The following is a 25,104-nucleotide window of genomic DNA, read 5'->3' as shown; positions in this document are numbered from 1 at the left end:
ATATATATATATATATATATATATATATATATATATATATATATATATATATATATAGTGTTAAAGCAGTACACTATATATATATATACACACACACAGTCACACACACAAACAAACAATACATAAAAACCCCACAGACATCAAGGAGTAAATCATGGTGAAGAAAGGGTGGCATGCGCATGACTGGTGTGTGCTTTATTTTTGTATTGTGCTGTTGTGTGTGTGTGTGTGTGTGTGTGTGTGCTGTGTACTGTCTGTACAGTATATTTGTGATCCAATAAAGATTTACTCAAGGTTTTAAGCTTCAATTTACGATTTATTCTGTCAAGGCTTTTCCTTCCCCTAATAGTGGTTTGGCTTCAGTGGTCTCTGGAGTACACTTTAGGATTTATTAGTAGACGGGTGGTGGTGGTTATGGTTATTGTTATTAATCAACTGGTTGGTTAACCCCTACATATCTGCCTGGGAGTGGGATGGCATATTGTGATCATATGATATCTTTCTTAAAGGGTCTATTTAAAATAGACACTTTTTAGTGTGAATAACCCCTTATGCAATATGCACTCACTGCATTGCAAACAATACAGGTGTGCTGTAAACAATAGCACAACATCTACAAAACAGAGCACTTCCTGACTGGCAAACATAACACAGTAACTAGAAGTAGTAATAGACATTACAACAAGTAGCATTGAACTACTAGATGAACTTGATTATCTTTATGGCATCACAAATATATTGTTACACAACACACACACACACACACAGTCACACACAGTCAAACAATACCAAAAGAAACACACATCATAAAGAGTGAATCATGGTGAAGAAAGGGTGACACACACACAATGAGGTGTGCAGTTGTGTGTTGTGTGTGTGTGTGTGTGACTGACAGTGAGTGACGTGGTCGTGTAGTACTAGTATATTTGTGATCCAACAAAGATTTACTCAAGGTTTTAAGCTTTAATTTTCAAAAAGCTATAACATTAACAAATATAAAATAACTTAATAACAATACTGCACTGGGGCACACAGCACTTTCTGGATGTGCCAAAAAACATTAAATATAAACCTGAATCACTACTCAGAATTATGGAATATGTAGGTTTTTCTGTAAGAACACTAGTTGATCCACATGCTCTGGTTTGAGTGTGCTTCTTTTTGCCGTTACCACATCTCCTGCAGTGGAGAAAAACCCGCTCTGCAGACACGCTTGTACCTGGGATACACAAGTATCGCTTTGACAAATGAGAGAGGAGGGGAAATATGACCTCATGTACATGCCACCAGTTCAAAGGGTCTTCAGTGAGAGGCAGAGATGGGGCTTTACAATATTTCTCTATTTCCTCTTCAGCCTTGGCATAGGGGGTCTTGGGTTCTATTGTACCTTCAGTGTCAGTGAAAGACTGTCCCAGCAAAGTCATGAGCAGCGATGTGGACTTTCTTTTGGGAGGAGAAGGGTTATCCTCGATGGGTGATTCTTCTTCCAGAGTTTCTTTTCCCTCAGGCAGTGGCACTTCATCCACGTTTGTCCTCCTAGGTGTAACTGTACTAGTACACTCAATCTGTGTTTGAACAAAAGAATAGAAAATAGCATTCATTATTACCTCTAGCAGCCAGCTAATGCTATGTGTTCAGTAATGCATGCAACAGCTCACATCTATTAGGAGGAGGAAAGTTGACTGTGGCGTTTAGAACTGTCTTATATAAACCTTGTACTCATTAAACTAGCTACTAAGCTACTGCTAGCTAAGCCTATTTTGTTATGAATGTTATGTTTTATGTTTGTTTTAAATGTTTACATTTTTCAAGAAACATAATGAAATTAAAATTACCTCCAAGGATGCAGCCTCCTCAGTCACTCCTCTGTATATCTCCAATCTCTCCTCCTCTGTGAGAATAAAAGGCAGTCCCTTAAAACGAGGATCCAGGGCAGAGGCTGTATAAAGTATCTTCTTCTCTGCCTCACTGCTGTACCTCTTCAGGAGATCTGTTTTGATGGCATTCTTGATCTCATGGATCATGGGTGTGTCTCCCATGGTGTCTGTCATGTTCTGGAGCAGTTGTGCATTTAGAGGGGCAATGAGAGAAACAGTTGGATTGCGCTCTTCTGACATCAGTGTGGTTGTATCCTTAATTGGCTTTAATGCACTCACAGCATCCTCTGCATTTGACACATCTGTTTCGTTGAGAGTGCAGAGATCTGACTTACTTTTTCTGACTTCTGGAGACAACAATGTGGCACAGATTGCAGGTTGCTGTTCTAAGAACCTCTCGACCATGTCATATGAGCTGTTCCACCTTGTTGTCACATCAGTTATCAGCTTATGATTGTTCAGGCCAAGACATTTCTGTTTTTCTTTCAGACAGTGGTTTGCTGTAGTGTTGCGGTGAAAAAATGTTGATATTCGTCGCACTCTGCCTAAAAGCCTGGAGAGCGTGGCCACTTTCAGCGCCCACTGGGACGCGAGATTCAGTGTATGGGCGAAGCATTTTACATGAGGGAATTTTCCAACTTGAGCAGCAACAATCATGTTCGATGCATTGTCGGTCACAAGCACTACAGATTTATCGGACAGCTGCCATTCTTCCACGACACGAGACAGTAGCTCCGCCAGATGAGCACCCGTGTGAGTCTCATAAACTGCTCTCATTTGCAGCACATGCAACAAGATTTGCCAGTCCTTGTTAATGTAATGTGCAGTTACTGTAACATAAGACTCCGTCGTGACTGAAGTCCATGAATCACATGTTATTGCGACTCGACTGGCTTGGCTCATTGATGCAATTACCTGAGCTTTGGTTTCGTGGCATAGTGCAGGTATAGCGTTTTCTGTAAAGTGACTGCGTGACGGGAGCTTATAACGTGGCTCTAGCGTCTTCAACAGGTTGCGAAACCTGAGGTTTTCCACAACAGAATAAGGTCGTAGGTCCTTCGCTATTAAAGTTGCCACAGCTTTGGTTATTCTCTTACCTTTTTCAGAGTTGGGCGGCAAAGTTGACAGCATTGCATCAATTCTTGGCTGAGCTAGGCTTGTTATTTCCTTGGCAGTGGCGGCAGGTGTTAGCATCTCAGAGTGAAAACGGCTAACGTGATTTCTCAAGTTAGTAGTATTCCCTAGGTATTTAATTTTTGTGTGACAGGCTTTACAAACCGCGTGTGTCTTGTCCAATTCGTGCTTTCCAGTATGTTCATAAAATCCAAAATGTGCCCAGATGCTTGCTTTTAAAATGCTAGGTGCATTTTTTTATCTCTCTCTTTTCTGGTCTCCTTCTGTCATTTTAGCATGACATGTACATAATATGTGACGGATGATGTTGATGTCAACGTCGAACTCTGTCAGTGTTAAAAAAACAAAACACTAAGTTGTCAAAATGTCAAGCCGCAAATGTAAAATCAGCAAGAAAATGTAAATGTAGTACATTACATTAGTAACTTCAACTAGTTGCCAACATTTGAAAACAAATTGCAGGGGACACTTGGCATTTGGCATGGGAGGTTTTGTTAGGTACTGGACTGGTAGGTATTGTAATGGACGGTATAGGTGTCTGGACACCACAACATAATAAAAAAACACTACAATTGTGTTGATGCAGTTAGAGTCTACTGCAAATTCTTTGTATCAGCATTATTAATTATCCATTCATCATTAGTAGTCTCAATTTGAGACTCTCAAATCAATGCAGGAAAAAAATACAGGATAAACCTGCTGTTCCTTTAGGGGCTACTTTTACAAGTAGACTAGTAGAAAAAATGTTTGGGTTTCGTGTCCCTTTAAGTGTGTAATCATGTACTGTGTCCTAGTAGTACTACTAGTAGTAGTAGACACTGTAATATCACACACTTAAAGGGACAATTGAAACCCAAACATTTTCTTTCATGATTCAGATAGAGAATACATTTTTAAACAACATAACTTCTATTATTTAATTTGCTTCATACTTCAGATATCGTTTGTTGATAAAATAGCAATGCACAGTGCACACGACACAAGGCATTTCAACAAAGGATAAGTAAATTAGATAATAGAAGTAAATTGGGAAAGTTGTTTAAAATTGCATGCACTTTCTTCTACATCACAAATTGGGTTTTATGGCCTTTAGTATGTTTAAAAATGCAGCTTTAGCCTTGTTTTAAATAACACAGAGATTGGGTTCGGATTGGCAGTGGCACCTTTTATACTTCCTAAGAGAGCACATGCATTGCATTGCATAATTGCATATGGTATTATATATTATAGTCTATATTTTCAATATTTGCAGACCGACCTGACCAATCCAATCCATGTGATATGGGCATTTTGAAAAAACATCTAGAGGGGCCTGTGATTTCACTGTGTGTAATGAGGGGTTTTCTAGTAGAAATTGACAAAAGATATGTGGTGTGGTGCAGCCTCAGTAGGCAAAATGTATTTGGTTTGTTTAACTATTTTTCTATTCAGTTTCTCACCATAGGTCTCCGTCTCCCACAAAATAAAAATGAGCCCGCCGTGTGTACTCGGAATCGTCATCACCATCACTCAGGCAGTCACAGCACCAGTCCTCCTACTGCGTGTGGCACTTCCAGAGACCGCCCATTAGCAGCCCCGTTGCTTTATTGGGGTGACGTCAAACGCTGTGCTAGTTACTATAGTACCGCGCACTTTCTCTATACTTGTCCTGGAGGCGGGGTCACCCAAATCGATTCGCGCCTTTCACTGCATCGATGCAGAATCGTTTCATGCCGCATCGCGATACATCGCCAATACGATTATTTTCAGCACCCCTAGTGTATATGTGTCTTATATATGTGTTATAGTGTGTATATGTGTCTTATATATGTGTTATAGTGTGTATATGTCATATATGTGTGTTATAGTGTGTATATGTGTCATATATATGTGTTATAGTGTGTATATGTGTTATAGTGTGTATATGTCATATATATATGTTATAGTGTGTATATGTGTCATATATATGTGTTATAGTGTGTATATGTGTCTTATATATGTGTTATAGTGTGTATATGTCATATATGTGTGTTATAGTGTGTATATGTGTCATATATATGTGTTATAGTGTGTATATGTGTTATAGTGTGTATATGTCATATATATATGTTATAGTGTGTATATGTGTCATATATATGTGTTATAGTGTGTATATGTGTCTTATATGTGTGTTATAGTGTGTATATGTGTCTTATATATGTGTTAGTGTGTATATGTGTCTTATATATGTTATAGTGTGTCTTATATATGTTATAGTGTGTATATGTGTCATATATATGTGTTATAGTGTGTATATGTGTCTTATATATGTGTCAGTGTGTATATGTGTTTTATATATGTGTTATAGTGTGTATATGTCATATATATGTGTTATAGTGTGTATATGTCAAATATATGTGTTATAGTGTGTATATGTGTCATATATATGTGTTATAGTTTGCATATGTGTCATATATGTGTTATAGTGTGTATATGTGTCTTATATATGTGTTATAGTGTGTATATGTGTTATAGTATGTATATGTAAGATACATGTGTGTTATTGTGTGTGTCTAATATACATGTGTGTTATTGTGTGTGTATCTAATTAATATATGTGTGTGTCTATGTTTTATTTATATATATATATATATATATATATATATATATATATATATATATATATATATATATCTGTGTGTTATAGTGTGTGTATATGTATTATATATATATATAGTATATATATATATATATATATATATATATATATATACTCACATATATACACACACACTATATATATATATATATATATATATATATATATAGTGTGTGTGTTTGTGTATGTATATATATATATGTGTGTGTGTGTATATATATATATATATATATATATATATATATATATATATATATATATATATATATATATATATATAGTATATGTATGTGTGTATATATATATCTATATATATCTATATATCTCAAATCTTGAAATGCTGTTATTTATCTAAAATTAGATTACTCTCTCTTTTTTTTCAAGTTAATAATCTATTTGGTTCACAATTAGATTCAATTATTTCTTACATTACTGGAGGTAAGTCAGTTTTCCTGCCTCAAGACTATGTCTAAAGGGAAATTCAAGGCTCCAAATCGTTTTTGTTCCTTTCTAAACAAAGATCAGAAGCCTTCCCTCTCTCCGAAAAGCCCCTAACTCTAACTGCAGACCATCTTTTAATTGGAATAAAACAAAGTAATTCAAGAAACCTGTCAGGGTGCCAGGAATCAGACTGAGACGAGAAGTGCAAAAATAATCACACCTTTATTAATAACAAAAAATAATAAAAAGTCCACAAGTCAAATAACAATCCAGGAGTCAAAACCAGAGCTGGTAGTCAAACAAGCCGAGACAGGAGCCAAAGCGAGTAGTCTGACGAGTCGGAATCAAGAACAAGGAGAACAGCAGAGTCAGAAACAAGCCAAGGATCAGGAACCAGGAAGGACGTCAGGCAGCCAGGTAATACACAGGAACTCTCACAAACAGGTCTGAGACAACGCAAAGGCAAAGCATACTGAACAGAGGCCCTTTAAATAATAAGTGATGACATCACAATTCTGAGACTGCATTCTGTCTCACACAGAAGATGCACACCAGTCTGGCCATAAAAGGAAGTGCAGGAAATGAGCAGCATCCCCCACAATGCACCATAGTCAGCAAGAGAGGTGAGTAAAATGGCTGCCAGCAGCACATGGCAAACAAAACAGGGAAAAAATCCTGACAGTACCCTCCCCTCAACGACCCCTCCCCTGCGGGAGGACAAAAGGCTTATTGGGGAAATGGGCATGGAAGGCACGGAGGAGGGCGGGAGCATGAACATCAGAGGAGGGAACCCAAGAACACTTCTCCGCACCGTAGCCCCTCCAGTGAACCAAATACTGTACACGGCCCCCGGACATACGAGAGTTAATAATGCTGCTGACCTCATACTCCTCATGGTTGACAACAAAGATACAATGGGGACGAGGCAACACAGTGGTAAACTGATTACAAACCAATGGTTTCAAGAGGAAGACATGAAAAATATTGGAGATGCGCATTGCAGGAGGAAGGTCAAGAGCGTAGGCCACAGGATTGACCCGTTGGAGTATTCGAAAAGGACCAACATAACAGGGAGCCAGTTTATTGGAAGGCACTCAAAGGTTCAAGTTGCGGGAGGACAGCCAAACTCACCAACATGGTAGGAAGGCGCGGGCAGACGCCTACGATCAGCCTGGAACTTTTGGCGCTGCATAGAATGATGAAGGCAATCCTGAATCTGCACCCACGTGGAACGGAGTTGCCGTAGATGCTCCTCCAAAGCCATAATACCCTGAGACATGAATTAATCGGGCAACAAGGATGGTTGAAACCCATAATTCGCCATGAACGGGGATAACTTGGAGGAAGCATTAATAGCACTATTACGAGCAAACTCTGCCCAAGGTAACAGTTCAGACCAATTATTGTGGTGATCTGAGACATAGCAACTTAGGAACTGTTCCAAAGCTTGATTAGACCGTTCCGCAGCCCCATTGGATTGAGGGTGATATGCCGAGGAGAAGGTAAGCTGGATCCCCATTTGAGCACAAAAGGAACGCCAAAATCTGGAGACAAACTGGCTACCCCGGTCCGAGACTATCTCCTTGGGTAACCCATGTAAACGGAAGACCTCCCATGCAAAAATTTAAGCAAGCTCCTGAGCGGTAGGCAACTTCATCAAAGGAATGCAATGTGACATTTTAGAAAAACGGTCAACCACCATAAGGATAACAGTATTGCCGTTGGAAACAGGGAGCTTGACAATGAAGTCCATGGAAAGATGTGTCCAAGGACGCTCACCATTAGCAATAGGTTGAAGAAGACCCACAGGAAGACGTCGGGGTCTTATTCTGTGCACAAACTGAGCAGGAGGCAACATACGCAGCAACATCAGAACGAAGACCTGGCCACCAGAATTGTCGAGTGACAGATCAAATCATTTGGTTCTTGCCCTGGTGACCTGCGGCTTTAGGATAGTGGTAAGTGTACAAAAGTTTAGTTTGCAGATTCTCAGGAACAAAACACTTACCACTAGGTTTCTCAGGAGGTGCATTGGTTTGTGCAGCCAGGATCTCTTCCCCCAAGGGAGAAGTCAAATTATTACGTATGGTAGCTAAAATATGGTCAGGAGGTATAACAGGAGTAGGTACAGACTCCTCCTTGGACAGAGGCGAAAATTGTCAAGAGAGGGCACCAGCCCTAACATTCTTACTACCAGGCAGGTAGGAGACCACATAATTAAACTGAGACAAAAATAGAGCCCATCTTGCCTGTTGGTGCGACAAATGTTTTGCTTCAGATAAATAAGTTAAATTCTTGTGGTCAGTAAGAATGAGCACTGGCACGCTAGTACCCTCGAGAAGATGCCTCCATTCCTTGAGTGCCAAAATTATGGCTAGTAATTCCCTGTCGCCAATTTCATAATTGCACTCCGCTGGAGACAATTTCTTAGAGAAGAAACCACACGGATGCAAGGAACCGTCAGGCGTAGGACGTTGAGACAAGAGGGCACCTACTCCAGTCTCAGACGCATCGACCTCAAGAACGAAAGGCAGGACAGGGTTAGGATGAGCCAGAACTGGAGCGGCAGCATAGGCAGTCTTAAGACTATCAAAGGCCTTAATAGCAGTAGGTGACCAATAGTGGATCATTCTCTTTACGGGTCATGTCTGTGATAGGTTTGACCAAGGAAGAATTTTTTTTAATAAACTTTCTATAGTAATTGGCGAACCCCAAAAAACGTTGAATAGACCGAAGACCAACTGGGCGAGGCCACTGCAGAACTGTAGATAACTACAACCCTGCAACGGAGATAACATAACCTAGGAAGGTTACTTCAGTCTGATGGAACTCACATTTCTCAAGTTTACAAAACAGGCCGTTCTCACGTAGTCTCTGAAGAACCCGTGTAACATCAGAACGATGAACCTCAAGTGTGAGTGAGTGTATGAGGATGTCGTCTAAGTACACCACAACACACTGTTGCAACATATCTCGTAGGACATCATTAATAAATTCCTGGAAAACAGCAGGAGCATTACATAGGCCAAAGGGCATTACAAGATACTCATAATGCCCGCTCCTGGTGTTAAATGCTGTTTTCCATTTGTGGCCCTCCTTGATCCTAACGAGATTGTACGCTCCTCTCAAATCAAGTTTAGTAAAGACCATAGCTCCCTTGAGGCGGTCAAAGAGTTCTGTAATGAGCGGAATAGGATAAGCATTCTTAATGGTAAGACGATTAAGACCCCTATAATTGATGCATGGTCTTAACTCGCCACCCTTTTTATTCACAAAGAAGATGCCAGCCCCTGCAGGAGAGCAGGATTTGCGGATGATCCCCCGCGACAGAGCATCGGCAACATACTCCTCCATAGCACAATTCTCTGCAACAGACAGAGGGTAAACCCGGCCCCGAGGAGGAATGGCTCAGGGTTGCAGGTCTATGGCACCATCGTAAGACCGGTAAGGAGGCGACGTACTGCCACGCACCTTGTCAAAAACGTCTTGGAACTCTCGGTACTCCTCTGGCAATTGAGATACCGAAGAAGTGCACAAGACTTTAACTGGTCCCCAAAGACAAGTGGAAATACATTGCGGTGACCACGACAAAATTTCGGACCTGCGCCAGTCGAGACGGGGATTGTGCTTTTGGAGCCAGGGATAACCCAGAACACCTGGAACTGGAGGGTTTCAAAATGGAGAGCCCCAACAGCCATGGACATCGGAGCAGTTTCATAACGAGTGCGGGCTGAAGGGGCCTGCCATCAATGGCCTCAATAGCAAGCGGAACAGACCAATGCAAAACAGGAATGGAGTGCTTTGATACAAAAGCACTGTCAATGAAATAGCCCGCAGCACCGGAGTCAAAAAGAGCCTGGGTGACTATGGAGGAGTCCACCCAGGAAAGGACAACCGTGACCAAAGGTTTCTCCTTAAGCGGTTCCGGGGACGAGGATAAACCACCCAAGGTCTGCCCCCGACAGGACCTTAGGTGTGAGCGTTTTCCGGCCGTGTAGGACAAGACTTCAAAAGGTGGCCCTGTAACCCACAATAGAGGCAGAGCCCCTCCCTCCTCCTAAAGGCCCTCTCCGCCGCGGAGAGACACGTGAATCCCAACTGCATCGGCTCAGCAGTACCTGGTGACTCGGGACCAGGAGGCATGGGAGAAGAGGGAGGCATGGGTGGGAACGAACACGTAGGAGACAACGAAACAGGAGGCTTCCGTAAGCGCTCCTTGAAAGAGGGCCTCTCTCTGAGTCTGATGTCAATTAGGATCAAAAAAAGACACCAATGCCTCAAGATCCTCTGGTAAATCTCTGGCAGCAACTTCGTCTTTAATTGCATCAGAGAGCCCATGAAAGAAGACGGCAACAAGGTAGGACTAGGTGCAGCAGCGGAAACGGGAGCAACCATAACTTGTGGAACACTTTGGTCCAAATGTGCAGTGCGAGTCAGCAGGGTTTGCAGGGCTTGTGCAAATTGATCCAAGCGGTGATCCTGTTCATCCATCCTGGAAATGATGGCAGGTAAAGGTGGATTATTAGCACATTATTAGACATGATTGCAACAGCCAATAGGATTTTTTCAACCTTAATTCAGATTGGCTGATAGAATTCTATCAGCCAATCGGAATCTAAGGGACGCCATCTTGGATGACGTCATTTAAAGGAACCTTCATTCGGGAAGAAGACGTCGAACGAAGAGGATGCTCCGCATCCGATGTCTTGAAGATGGAGCCGCTCCGCGCCGGATGGATGAAGATAGAAGATGCCGTCTGGGTGAAGACTTCTTTGGGCTTGGATGAAGACTTCGGCCGCTTGGATGAAGACTTCTGCCAGCTTCTTGGAGGATGGATGTTGGAGCTTCAAAACTGTAAGTGAATCTTCAGGGGTTAGTGTTAGGATTTTTTAAGGGTGTATTGGGTGGGTTTTATTTTTAGATTAGGAGTTTGGGCTGCAATAGAGCTAAATGCCCTTTTTCAGGGCAATGGGTAGCTTAGGTTTTTTTAGTTAGGTTTTTATTTGGGGGGGTTGGTTGTGTGGGTGGTGGGTTTTACTGTTGGGGCGTATTTGTATTTTTTTTTTACTGGTAAAAGAGCTGATTTCTTTGGGGCAATGCCCCGCAAAAGGCCCTTTTAAGGGCTATTTGAAGTTTATTTTAGGCTAGGTTTTTTTTTTTTTTTTCATAGGACCCTTTAGATTAGGTGTAATTAGTTTAAATCTATGATAATTTCTTTTTTATTTTGTGTAACTTGGTGTTTGTTATTTTTTGTAATTTAGTTGTTAGTTTTTTGTAACTTAGTAATTTTTTAGTGTAGATTTCAATTATTTGAGTAGGGTTAGGTTTTTAAATATATAATATAATTAATTTAATTTGTAGTTTAATGTAATTTTAGTATAACAGTTAGGGTAGATTAATTATTAATTTAATATAGTTTAATTTAAATTTAAAGGTAAGTTTTTAAATTTATTATAAGATAGGGATGAATTAATATTTAATGTACAGTTAGCGGGTTGTTAGGTTTAGGGGTTAATAGGTTAATTTAATTTATGGCAATGTGGGGGGCTGGTGGTTTAGGGGTTAATAACTTTATTTAGTTTTGGTGGGCTCCGTGAGCTGCGGTATAGAGGTTAATAACATAATGTAGGTGGTGACGGTGTAGGGGGCGGCAGATTAGGGGTTAAGAACATAATGTAGGTGGCAGCGGGGTCCGGGAGCGGCGGGATAGGGGTTAAACATTTTATTATAGTGGTGGTGTTTAATGACAGTATTTATTATTATTATTATTATTATTATTCTTTATTTATAAAGCGCCAACAGATTCCGCAGCGCTGCCCATGGATACAAGGATAACAGTACAATGGAGAAACAATACGATAAGACATATACAGGGGGAATTGAGGGCCCTATTCCTGTGGGAACTTACAATATAGATGGGTAGGAGGATGGGAAACAGGAGGTGGGGACTGCAAAGGTGTGAATGATATTAGTGAGGAGATAGAGGGCAGCTGTTAGGTAAGTGAAGTTAGTTTGTTAATAAGTCGGATGATAAGCTTCCCTGAACAGAAAGGTCTTTAGGGAACGTTTAAAGGAGGAGAGGTTAGGGGCAAGTTTGACAGCTCAAGGAAGTGCGTTCCAGAGGGTTGGTGCCGCACGAGAGAAGTCCTGTAGTCTAGCATGAGAGGAGGTGATGGTAGAGGACGCAAGAAGCAGGTCATTGTTGGATCTTAGGGGACAGGCAGGAGTATATTTGTTGATGAGTGAGGACAGGTAGGGTGGGGCAGCATGGTGTGGGCTTTGTAGGTCAGGGTGAGAATTTTGAATTTAACTTTGCTATGAATGGGGAGCCAGTGAAGGGACTCACAGAGAGGTGCAGCAGAAACAGAGCGTCGAGAGAGGTGGATTAGCATGGCAGATGCATTTAGGATGGATTGGAGGGGAGAGAGGCGGGAAAGAGGGAGGCCAGTTAGTAAGTTGTTACAGTAGTCAATTCGGGAAATTACCAGGGAGTGGATTAGCTGTTTTAGTAGTTTCAGCATTCAGAAATGGACAAATTTTGAAGATATTGCGAAGGTGGTTGCGGCAGGATGAAGAGAGCAGTTGGATGTGGGGAATGAAGGACAGATTTGAGTCAAGCGTGACTCAGAGGCAGCGGACTTAGGGTGATGGGGAGATAGTGGTGCCGCCAACAGTGATAGAAAAATTAGAAACTGGAGTGGAGTTAGAGGGGGGAATTAGAAGAAGTTCGGTCTTGGACATGCTTATTTTTAGGTGGTGAGATGCCATCCAGGAGGAAATGCCAGATAAGCAGTCGCTGATGTGAGAATTGACAGAAGGAGAGAGTGCAAGGGTGAAACGGTAGATCTGGGTGTCATCAGCATAGAGATGATAGCTGAAGCTTACCCAGTGAAGAAGTTTAAATAGAGAAGAGTAGAGGACCCAGGACAGAGCCTTGAGGTACTCCAACAGACAAGGGCAATAGAGAGGACGAGTCACCAGCAAATGAGACAGAGAAGGATCTGTTAGAGAGATAAGAATGAATCCAGGAGAGGACAGTGTCACAGAGACCAAGAGAGCTGAGAGACCGTAGGAGAAGGGGGTGGCCAACAGTGTCAAAGGCAGCAGAAAGGTCAAGTAAGATGAGTATGGAGTAGTAGCCTTTGTTTTTAACAGAAAGGAGATAGTTAGTAACCTTGTATACAAATAAAGCTGTTAAAAAGCCGAATAGCAGCGAGATCAATGACTGTTAGTTAACAACAGTCCTCTGCTCATTGCCCCGTACTTGGTGCGTGGCTTTTTGACAGCTTTTTTGTTAAATTTGGAGAGCGTATTCAGGTCCGCGGCCGCGATGTTAGACGAGCTTATTGGTGCCGGCGAATGCAGCACAGTTGACGGCTTGATAAATAGGCCTCTATGCATGAGGTTGACATTAAGTTGTTTGTCTTGGAAGGTTCTTTTTCTTCTAGCTATTGCTTCTGCGCGCAGAGTCTCTGAGATTGCTGCCTTGTAACCCTTCTTATCTGGCGTTCCATGCTGATAAGGCTGTTCTACGGACCAGGTTAGGTTTTCTTCCTAAGGTTGTATCAAATCGCAACATCAATCAAGAAATTGTGGTTCCTTTCTTATGTCCTAAATCCTTCTTCATCGAAGGATCGTTTACTTCATAATCTGGATGTGGTTCATGCCTTGAAGTTCTATCTTCAGGCTACAAAGGAATTTAGACAAACTTCTTCTCTGTTAATTATCTGTTCTGGGAAGCGTAGGGGTCAGAAGGTCTCTTCGACTTCTTTATCTGTTTGAGGAGTATCATCCGCTTAGCATATGAGTCAGTGGGTTTTAAGTCTCCTCAGCGGATTACGGTAAATCTACGAGAGTTGTAGCTTCCTCTTGGGCCTTCAAAAATGAGGCCTCTATGGATCAGATTTGTGAGGCGGCTACCTGGTCCTCCTTACATACTTTTTCCAAATTTTACAAGTTTGATGTTTTTGCTTCGGGAGAAAGGTTTTGCAGGCTGTGATGCCCTCATATTAGGGTCCGCCTCCTTTTTTTTTTTTTTTTTAACCTCCCGTTAGCATTCAATATCCTCTGGAGCTTGGGTATAATTTCTCACAAGTAAAGAATGCAGCTGTGGACTTTCCCTGTATTAAGAAGGAAAACATAAATTATGCTTACCAGATAATTTTCTTTCCTTCTGTACAGGGAGAGTCCACAGCTCCCGCCTGTGTTCTCCTATGAGCGGCCCTAAATCTTAATTTATTCTTCTGGCACCTTTTTCAACCTGATATTTCTCCTACTGTGTCTTGTTCCCTCGGCAGAATGACTGGAGGTTGAGGGGAGTGGGGGAGGTATTTAAGCCTTTGGCTGGGGTGTCTTTGCCCCCTCCTGGTGGCCAGGTTCAGTATTTCCACAAGTAAGGAATGCAGCTGTGGACTCTCCCTGTACAGAAGGAAAGGAAATTATTTGGTAAGCATAATTTTGTTTTGTTTTTTTCTCTCAGTAATACACAAATTTTGTAGATAAAGGAAGATGGCGCATGAAGAGTACAAGCCTCTGCTGGATCCTGATAGACACCAGAACAGGGAGGCATTGCAGGACAGATACCTGAGGTAAGTTAAATATATGACATTTAGTCAGTCTTACGCTACTTTATACCTGTGGTATATTGCATTTACAGTAATGTTACTTGTATGCTGTATAATAGCCATAAATAAATGTTCCCTGTGCCCCCCTGACGCAGCTAATACAGTGCTCTGACAAAATGCCGATGGATATTTGGCTGACGGCATTCTATCCGACTGACATTTTGGCCGAGAGACAGAATGCCGAAACATGTTCTGAGTTCGGCCGAGGGCAGATACGCTCCAGAGTGCTCTGTTCCAATCAGAGCCGCGGGCGCCGCAATCGCCTCTGGGAACCTAGCCATGGTCCCAGCCCGCACGTCTTATAATTCTCTGTCTGGGAAATTATCTATCTCGTGGCCGGACTGTTATCTGACAGCCACTTGTGTGTCAGACTATTATTCATCGGCTAACAGTTCGGCCACAGCTAATACGCCCCTGCTTGTTATGTAGGAGGGGGAGATTTAGGTATTTTTAATAAAAAATAAAACTTTAACCTGACAGGCTCCCCCTTCTCATTTATATATCAAGACTGAAAGAGAACCATGGAAGTTAATACATTTCAGATACATGATGGAGACTATAATAATGAACAAAAAATAATCCTCTTTCTATCAGTTATACTCTGTAACTGGATAAGTATTGTATACTATCTTCTTCTAATGTAACTACTCTTGCAGTCTTTATGTTTTTCCAAATTGTAATGTTTACAGTTTTATAATAAAGCTTTTATAACTCAAAAAAATAAAATAATAAAAAAATAAACTTGAAGTGTTAGTCATATGAAGATGAGACATGTTACACTAATATAGTAGTTTTGTGCATGTAACAAACTAATTAGCTAATGTAACAGTCGGTAATCTTTATTTAAAGGGACATTGTATATAGTGTATCTGTATATGTGTGTATATATATATATATATATATATATATATATATATATAATCTCTGCACACCTGTGCATTAGATCTAGTATTAGTATATATAGGGAATATGGTTTAGATAGAACATACCGAATGGTGGGGTGTATACAGCGCCTATAAAGGCAGAGGTAGTGGAAAACAAATATATGATCAATGTGGAAAAAACTCCTAAAGTGATATAGATGTAGTGGATGTAATTTAATACATGGGGGTTTATAGATATACAATTGTTGAGAGACGAGAAGAAATAACAAAGTTAAAAAATCCTATATAATATACATAAATTCTAAACAATGGATTGTAAAAGTAAAATCAACAATCGGTAAAATAGTGAGTCAACAAATGGTCAGAGTAAAATTGGTATACCAATCATGGATCCATATAGAGGGATATGTGTGATAGAAATCCAACACAAGTGAATAAATGTCAAAATGTCAATAGATACTCAAAGTAATATTGTGTCCAAATGAAACATCCAAATGGGGAGAAAAAAAAATATATAAGGTGAAAAAACTGACGTGAAAAAACACGTTGCAAAAACGAAAATAAAAACAATGACTGCAAAAGTAGAGGTGAGTGTCTTGGTGAAAAAATAAAAATAATGTGTACACAAAAAAGGTATAGAGTATATCTATAAAAATGTGAATAACCCTACAATGTGGTCCTGTGGTGCTCTGTGTCCTCAGTAAAAACAGTAATAAACCTAAGAAAAAATAAATGAACAAGACATAGTGTAGATGTACAAAAAATCAAAGCTCTGTTAAAAATGTGCTTACCAAATGTCGACGCATTTCGGCCTATGCTAGGCCTTTTTCAAGACCGTAAAAAATTGTGGCATTAAGTGGCCTTTTATATGGTAAGCTATAGTATGTTTTGGCGCCAAAATCACTCATTTTGGGGCCACCTACTTCCTGATAAGATGCATTATGGGTAAAAAATGGATAACTGTTAAAAAGTAATAAAAATTGTACATTTCAAACATGTCTTGGTAGGATGAGTAATAACATCTAATTTCCATCTAAATTTCATAATATTGGCGATAATATTGTTTTACATACTATAAAAGTAATGTCACACCATGTACATAGTTCAAAGGTATCACTTCCGGTTTCGGCTTAGTACCATTTCCGGTTTCGGCAATAGCAGAGGGATGCAAATACTCATGTAGGGTAATAGTATCTTCATTATTCAATTGTGTTAGTCAGATATATTGAATGGTTTAAGCGGTGCATCCGTGCCAAATTGCCTAAGATCGTGAAACCGGAAATAGGGGTGTGACGTCACTTCTGGTATCGCCAAACATCGAGGTGAAACTTAGGGGAATAGTAAAGAGAATCTAGTTTATTAAATGGGTGTCCTTGTATAGGAGAGCAAATTTAGGAATGTAGCGAACTTGGTGTGTAGCATGCTACTATCGTAGCAAAACTATGCAGATATCTTGTATATGGGGGATGTATCCTCACTTCCGGTGGCTATATTGTCAAAGATGGGCCTGGGAGGGGAATAATCTATATATAAGAGATCTTAAATGGAATAAAATTGAGCTCTAAATCAATAAATACACAGATCTATAGACAATTATTAGGTTTTGTGAAGTGAAAATACATTTCTAATTTCGGCAGACCGGTGCTAACATCACTTCCGGTTCTTCGAGGGAACCAAAAATAGGAGACTTTTTATAAGGGGATTACATCTTGATGTAGGTAACTTAAATGGTTATTACCCAATCTTTTAGATCTTTTAGATCAATATGGCATTAACTTATAATCAATCAATATGTTATAATAAAACCGGAAATAAGGTTATAATATCACTTCCGGTATCCGAAATGGCAGAGGTCAAGTCATATTGAAGGATGTACAAATATCTAGAAATATGTAAAAGTATACAACACATGTCATAAAAGTGTTCGGCAGTTTTATCACTTATCATGTCAACCAACAAAAATAAAGATGTTTCCATATATATTGCGTACTAAAAAAAGAGTAATTTATGCACCAGAGTGGAGAAATTCAACCTATTGGTACATTCCATTCTTGGCGCTCGGTCTAAACCATCCTTTATCAAGCTGAATTTCCCCCTAGCACAGATTTGAGCAGCCAGGTCCATTATTTATTATTAATACTACTACTCATTCAGGCTTCTTCGCATCTTCTACCAGCCATCTGTTATTCCCTCAGTCCGTAAGAATGGAGTCTCTGAGAAATCTTAGACAGGAAATGAACTTAAATACCTCTTGTAATGATGGTGATATGGAGAATGATAATTGTATAGATGCACACACCCTATTTAAGGAATTGGAGAAACTGCTTATACTAGAAGTGAAATATAAAGCTGATATTTCCTTCTTAAAGAAGTGCCTTGAATTGGGTATTATACCCATAGGGTTGGTGGTGACCAAAGAATGTGCATTCCCTATATCCTATGCCACATTTTCTAAGAGATGGGAAGATGCTCTTACACAAACATCCAAAACACTTATGAATATTATCGTAGACTGTAGAGAAGAACTTATAAAACAGACTGATGGTGACATCAAAGAAGATGAAGAAATACTTATGAACTTGGAAAGTTCAGGAACTGATGTCACAGAAAGAAAGGTGAACCTAGTAAAAAGAGTTATCAAGGTGAGAGAGGATGTGATTATGAAAAAAACTAAGAAACTGAAAAGAGAGATGAAGAAAAGAGACAACAATCAATCTAATATTCCAGCTAAAGAAGAAACCAATCCAGATACTAATGCAGAATCTGTGTTTGAGACCCAGAGAGATGACAATAAAGAAGAATTAATAGATCGGCCACGTACAACACAAAGAAGGAGAAACTATTCAACATACAATCCACATAAATACAACAACAGAAGACGTTATACAAATACATCAGTCTCTGATAGATTGTCGTAATGGTGACTCAAGACGAAGACACAACTACAACCAGAACTATAATGACTCTAATAACCATAACATTACATGGGATAGAAGAGATTACTCTGAACACCGCAACCAGAGGGGTTGGAGAGGACCTAATTATAATTACAAACAGGAGTATTATAATACACACAATGATACGACAAGAGAAAGAACTATGGACCATGCCTATAGAAATATGAGACATAAAGAGGGATACCACCATCATCAAGATAACTACCTCCGTGAGCACCATCAGAGAAACCAAAATAGATGGCAAGAGGAAGAAATATACCACACCTATAATTATGGATATCGCAGAGACGACAACCAATCAGAGAGAGATAGGGGTAAGACACCATATCAACAGAAACCATGGTCGGATACCCGAGACAGAATACCTCGCAGACGGTATAGCTCTAGATAGCAGGAGGCGAATAAGACCACGACTAAGTGGCAAACCCCTGTACACCAGGAAAGGATAAGAGAACCAGTGACTGCTGACATTCCCCTAAATCCGATACCCTCTACTTCATCTTTTTTAGGGTCCAACCAACCAGTGGCAAAGGACAAAGGGCGAACGCCAGCCGAAAAGGAGGCTGTGGAACAAAGAAAAACACCTCCCTCAAACCCAAAAAGAAAACGCATAGATGGAAGAGAGGAGGAATCAGAATGAAGAAAAAAACTAAACATCATATGCCCAGAGAAAGAGGAAGATACAAGCTCCAACATTTTCAAGGATGGATTATTCAACCTCAGCTCATATAACCTCACAAAAGAAGAGAGGGAAATACTAGGATATGGTCTGTCCTTTGCTCCAGCAAGGAGCTTGGATACATTTCAGTCTTATACCAATGCAAAAGAGTTTATAAGGAAACTAACTCTAAAGAGATTCTTTGAAAAATCACAAATGGAGAGGCAAATACCCAGAAGTTATACTATAGACACTGGGCAAGACAAATATTTACATACTTCTCTCAAGCCAAAGTCAACCTTTTACCCTATTACCATGAAAGGGAATGCCATTGAAACTTTTGAGACTATGGTAACCAATGAGATAAGGAATATTAGTTCAAAGAACCTAAAACATGTAAAACACAATTTGTCTAAACAGCTGAATACCATCAAGAAACTCGAATCCAACAACCTTTTGACCATCAAACCTGCGGATAAAGGCGGGGGAATCGTGGTCTTGAACAGAATTGACTATGACAAAGAAAACGAGAGGCTGCTCAATGATCCAGTGACTTACCTAAAACTCTGCGATAACCCAAGAGAAAGATTCCAGAGGGAACTAAAGGAGCTGCTAGGGAATGCGAATACTTTGGGAATATTGAATAAGGAGTTCAGATACTTAGATGTCAAGCATCCCATTACACCAATAATGTACCATCTACCAAAGATGCACAAGTCACTCAAAAACCCGCCTGGTAGGCCCATCATCTCCGGGATAGGTTCACTCACGAGCAACCTCTCGGAGTACGTTGATAACCAACTGCAGAAATATGTAAGACGACTCCCCTCCTTTCTGAAGGACTCGACACAGGTTTTAAATATTTTGAATTCAACACCTTGGGAAGAAGGTTATATACTGGTTACGTGTGACGTAACAGCATTATACACCAGTATTCCACACGAGGTTGGATGTGAAGCTGTCAGTTTATTCCTGGACAATGACCCAGAGATGCCCAGTGAACAAGCTAAATTTATTGCGGACAGCATCCAACACATTTTAACCCACAATTACTTCTGTAACGATGGAAAGTACTATCAACAAATCTGCGGGAGACTTCCGGTGGGGGCGGAGCTGTTAGACATGCTGTGCAGCTCGTGGTGCTCTGGAGATTTGGAGCGAGGACATCTCCCCCAGCATTCGTTTGCCTGCTATACCCAGATCGTCTGGGATTTGCAGCAGGATTTCAGGCTGTGTCTATGCCTGTGCCGTGGAAGTCCTAAATTGGCGGTCAAGCCCAGCGGTGGATACCGCATTTGCCGCGGAGGAAACGTACGGACAGGAGAGGAGTGGCGTCGAGAGGTAGCTATCAAGCTGATCCCGGTTCAACTGCTGAGCCCTCTGAGTGGAGTTACCGATTGTAGGGGGGGGTGGTGTGTCTGCAGAGTGATCTGTGGGCAGCGCTCCTTCCTCGCGGTAGAGAGTGACATCTGGTCGGTCAGAGGCCTGAGGAGACGCCGGCTCTTCCCTGCTGTGGTTCCCAAGGTGGATTCATTAAGTCTCAATGCTTCCTGGTAAGACTTGACTGTTCTTGTTTGTATATTCCCCTGACATGCCGGAGTGAAAGTGCCTGGAAGAGGATAACAGCAAAGGGTTCAGGCTCACTGATTATCTCTTGGAGGCTGATTTGATGCGAGTCAGTGTCGAGCCGTATTTCATAAAAACCCTCCCGGCTACCTTATTTTTTTCTTTTTACCTCAGCCTGTCTGAAACAAGTATTCTGAGTGTTTGGCAGGGGTGACTATCCTATATTACATTGCTGTGGCTATGGGCAATATTGTACTGGTCCTGGTATCTGCATAAAAGTTAAGCTGCCTAGAGCCTATAAGGAGAAATACCTCTCTCCCGTCATTTGCTGTGGTTATCCTTATATTTTTATTGTGTGCTCCCTTGTGGCTTTCCTAATATACATCAGTATAGGACTAGCTGGTGGAACTGTGCAAGTTGGTGATCCATTTTTTCCTAACATTACCATCTCAGCTGGTGGAACTCTTTTCCAATTTGGAACTCCCTGATTCCCTATTTGATTATCATCTGAATTTGGGAGAAAAGAAAGAGGGAAGAAGGAGTAAGGAAAAAGAGACTTAAGTGGTGTATATGTGACTGCTTATTTTTTTTTTTTTTTCTAAGCAATTCTATGTCCTATGATTCATTATTATTTTTGCCTTTTTTTACTTTGGTTTCTATGATAAATAACATTTAATACTCTTTGGCTAAGATATTGTGGTCAGCTTGCTGAGACTAAGTGGTGCATACCCTGTTTATTTCTGTTTCCACATTTGTCTATTCTCTATAACAGATATGTGTTTACGCTAAAGGCCTTAACCTCACTAATTAATATACATTTGTGTATATCACTTTAAAAAAAAGAGAAAAAGAGGAAAAAAAAAAAACAAAAGGAGAAAAAAAAAAAAATCTCATTCACAGCAGAAGACTCCCTCTTGTCTTCCCTTATCCACTTAGGTGACTTTACGTTACCGTAGTATTGATATTGCACTTTTTTTTTTTTTTTTTTAAATTTTTGTATTTTGTTGTTTGCTTTTTCACTTGTTTTCCAATCACTGGGTACATGGAAAGATTTATTACACAGGCTAAACAAAGTTCCCCTATTATGCCGCCCAAAATTAAGGACAGAAAGGTTAAGAGTGTAGACATTACATTAGATCCCTCGTTAGATGGGGTTACACCCCACTTTGACATAGGTAACTTAGTATCACAATTAACTGATATATTCACCCCTCAATTTGATATTATTAAGAAAGAGCTTAGCATTATTTCTACAGATATTGTATCACTCTCAAATGAGGTCAAGCAATTTGCATCAAGAATAAATGAGGCAGAAAATAGGATCTCTGATTTAGAGGATCGGGTTAATGTCCAAGATAAGCTAGTGCATAATCATGAGGTTAAAATTTCCAGCTTACAATCCCGTCTTGAGGATCGCTCCAGACGGAATAATATCAGAATCATCGGACTCCCAGAATCCCCTGAGTATGAGGATCTTATAAAGGTTACTTCCTTGCTACTCCCCAAAGCGCTAGGTTTCCCTTCTCAACAACTCCCCTTAATAGTTGAAAGAGCGCATAGGGTTGGACATAGCAAATCAACAAATCTGCGGTACAGCTATGGGGACCAGGTTCGCGTCTAGCTCTGCGAACCTCTATATGGGCAGATGGGAAAAGATCTTCTGGGATTCCTGCCCAGCTGGCGCGGACCTGGTCCTGTACCGCAGATACATAGATGACATTTTGATCATCTGGAAGGGTACTCTTGAAAATCTCGAATTTACTATGGAAGTAATGAACAAAAACATCTTAAATTTGAAATTCACACATATATGGAGCATGAGAGAGGTTGTATTTCTAGACCTAAAAATAGAAGTAAGAGATGGAGAGTGGGAAACATCAACTCATTTTAAGGAGGTTGATAGCAACAATTATGTCCACAATCTTAGTTGCCATCATGAAAAGTGGAAAAGGAACATCCCCCAAAGGACAGCTCTTAAGAATCCGAAAAAATTGCTCAAATGATGAAACATGGGAAGAACAAGCACTACTTCTTAAGAGCAAGTTTATGGAAAGAGGCTATCAGGAAGATCAACTTGACCTCAAGATAGAAGCAATTGAAAGATTGAGGGATTGAAAGAAAAGAGCTGATAACATATAAAGATCGAAACCAGATAAAACAAGGTAGGGATGATTTAATCAATATCCCTATGGTAACCGAATATAGCAGCAACAAGCATATAATTGAGAGGATCTTTAAGAAGCACTGGGCCCTGTTAAAAGAAGATGATCTAATTGGAAACAAACTTCCCCCAAATCCACAATTTGTTTATAGGAAAACAAATAACTTAAAGAATTGTTTGGCCCCGAGCCTACAGAAGACAAAAAGGGTTGAGACAAATAATGTATATGGAAAGAGAATCAAAGGATTCTTCCCTTGTCCAAAATGTAAGGCTTGCAAGTATGGTAAAAAGACGAATGTTCCAATCGCATCACACTAAGGAACATTACCAAATTCGGGACCTGATAAGATGTCAGGATAAGGGTATTATTTACCTAATCGAGTGCACATGTGGTCTGCAGTATATTGACCAAACAACAAGACCCTTAAAATATAGAATAAGGGAACATATACTGCTGATAGAGAAACTTAGCACCGCTACCATCCTGTATAAACATTTCTCGACTGTACACAAAGGGAACATCAAAGATCTTAAATACACAGGGATCCAAAAGATCAGCAAAATTTGGAGAGGCGGCAATTACGAGAAAAAACTACTTACCATAGAATCAAAATGGATATTTTTGTTAGATTGCTTACATCCGAAAGAACTTAACAATAAAGAAGATCTTATCCATTTATTTTAAAATCAGAACCACCTAATAGCCAAACCCATTTTACATGTTTAATCTTACTAGGACTTTGGGACATTTGGCCATGCCGTTAGACACCCTCCATACTATATGTAAATGTTTCAGCTCATATCCCACTGACCATTAGGAATCAGCTTCTACACTTGCTACAGATGACCCTTTCTCTCTAAAATACTACACCCCTCTCTTTGATCATCATCAAACTGTTCATTAAGCACTTTAAAACCATCCCTAAATTTGTTGGTCATCTAAACAAGGAGTCTCCCTTCGTCAATCCAAGACCATCTAATCTCTTTAGATATGAGTTCTTTATTACATTTATAGATTTATGGATAATGACACCATCCTATATGATCGCCCCCTTCCCCCCTCTTGCTAATTCCATCAGTAGGTGTTGTTTCATTTTCATCCATTATGCTATTTAATAATTGTTCGGCTTTGTACCCTATTATATGGCATTCCTATTCTAGTTTATCCATATACTATGTTCCCTCATCCATCATTGGTGGACTTTTATATATCCCTAATGCCCTAACCCATTAGGGGTTGTTTTAAGCTTGATTTTCTAATGTGTAGTCATGTATATTTATGTAGCATCCTCCTAATATCATTAAGTATCACGCTGATGAGTAACCTATTAACTATTCCTAGCATTTTATACTTTTATATGTGTTACCAGACCCATCAGGCCAATTGGAAGGTCTATTACATATCAGTTAACTGTACCAATAGGTTAAATTTCTTCACTCTTGTGCATAAATTACTCTCTTTTTTTGTACGCAATATATATGGAAACATCTTTATTTTTGTTGGTTGACATAAGTGCTAAAACTGCCGAACACTTTTATGACATGTGTTGTATACTTTTACATATTTCTAGATATTTGTACATCCTTCAATATGACTTGACCTCTGCCATTTCGGATACCGGAAGTGATATTATAACCTTATTTCCGGTTTTATTATAACTTATATTGATTGATTATAAGTTCATTCCATATCGATCTAAAAGATTGGGTAATAACCATTTAAGTTACCTACATCAAGATGTAATCCCCTTATAAAAAGTCTCCTATTTTTGGTTCCCTCGAAGAACCGGAAGTGATGTAGGCACCGGTCTGCCGAAATTAGAAATGTATTTTCACTTCACAAAACCTAATAATTGTCTATAGATCTGTCTATTTATTGATTCATTTAGAGCTCAATTTTATTCCATTTAAGATCTCTTATATATAGATTATTCCCCTCCCAGGCCCATCTTTGACAATATAGCCACCGGAAGTGAGGATACATCTCCCATATACAAGATATCTGCATAGTTTTGCTAAGATATTAGCATGCTACACACCCAGTTCGCTACATTCCTAAATTTGCTCTCCTATACAAGTACACCCATTTAATAAACTAGATTCTCTTTACTATCCCCCTAAGTGTCACCTCGATGTTTGGCGATACCGGAAGTGACGTCACACCCCCATTTCCGGTTTCACGATC

The 25,104-nt window shown here is 39.9% G+C and overlaps 1 protein-coding gene across 4 annotated transcripts in view; it reads left to right on the top strand.

Annotated features, from left to right (window-relative positions):
• SLC2A8 (solute carrier family 2 member 8) overlaps positions 1–25,104 on the top strand; it is a 179,671-nt gene that overhangs the window by 12,731 nt on the left and 141,836 nt on the right. For 3 of the 4 annotated variants that reach the window (XM_053695349.1, XM_053695351.1, XM_053695348.1), the window contains one exon: positions 14,549–14,657. In XM_053695349.1, coding sequence (XP_053551324.1) covers positions 14,578–14,657 — 80 coding nt within the window. In that variant the 5' untranslated portion in view covers positions 14,549–14,577. The remainder of the gene's footprint in view (positions 1–14,548; positions 14,658–25,104) is intronic. The other variant, XM_053695350.1, reaches the window with a different exon arrangement.

The sequence above is a fragment of the Bombina bombina genome, chromosome 12 (genome assembly GCF_027579735.1).
Source record: "Bombina bombina isolate aBomBom1 chromosome 12, aBomBom1.pri, whole genome shotgun sequence".
Taxonomy (NCBI): domain Eukaryota; kingdom Metazoa; phylum Chordata; class Amphibia; order Anura; family Bombinatoridae; genus Bombina; species Bombina bombina.
Note: the sequence above shows the minus strand (reverse complement) of the source record. Positions and strands in the feature narration are given on the sequence as shown.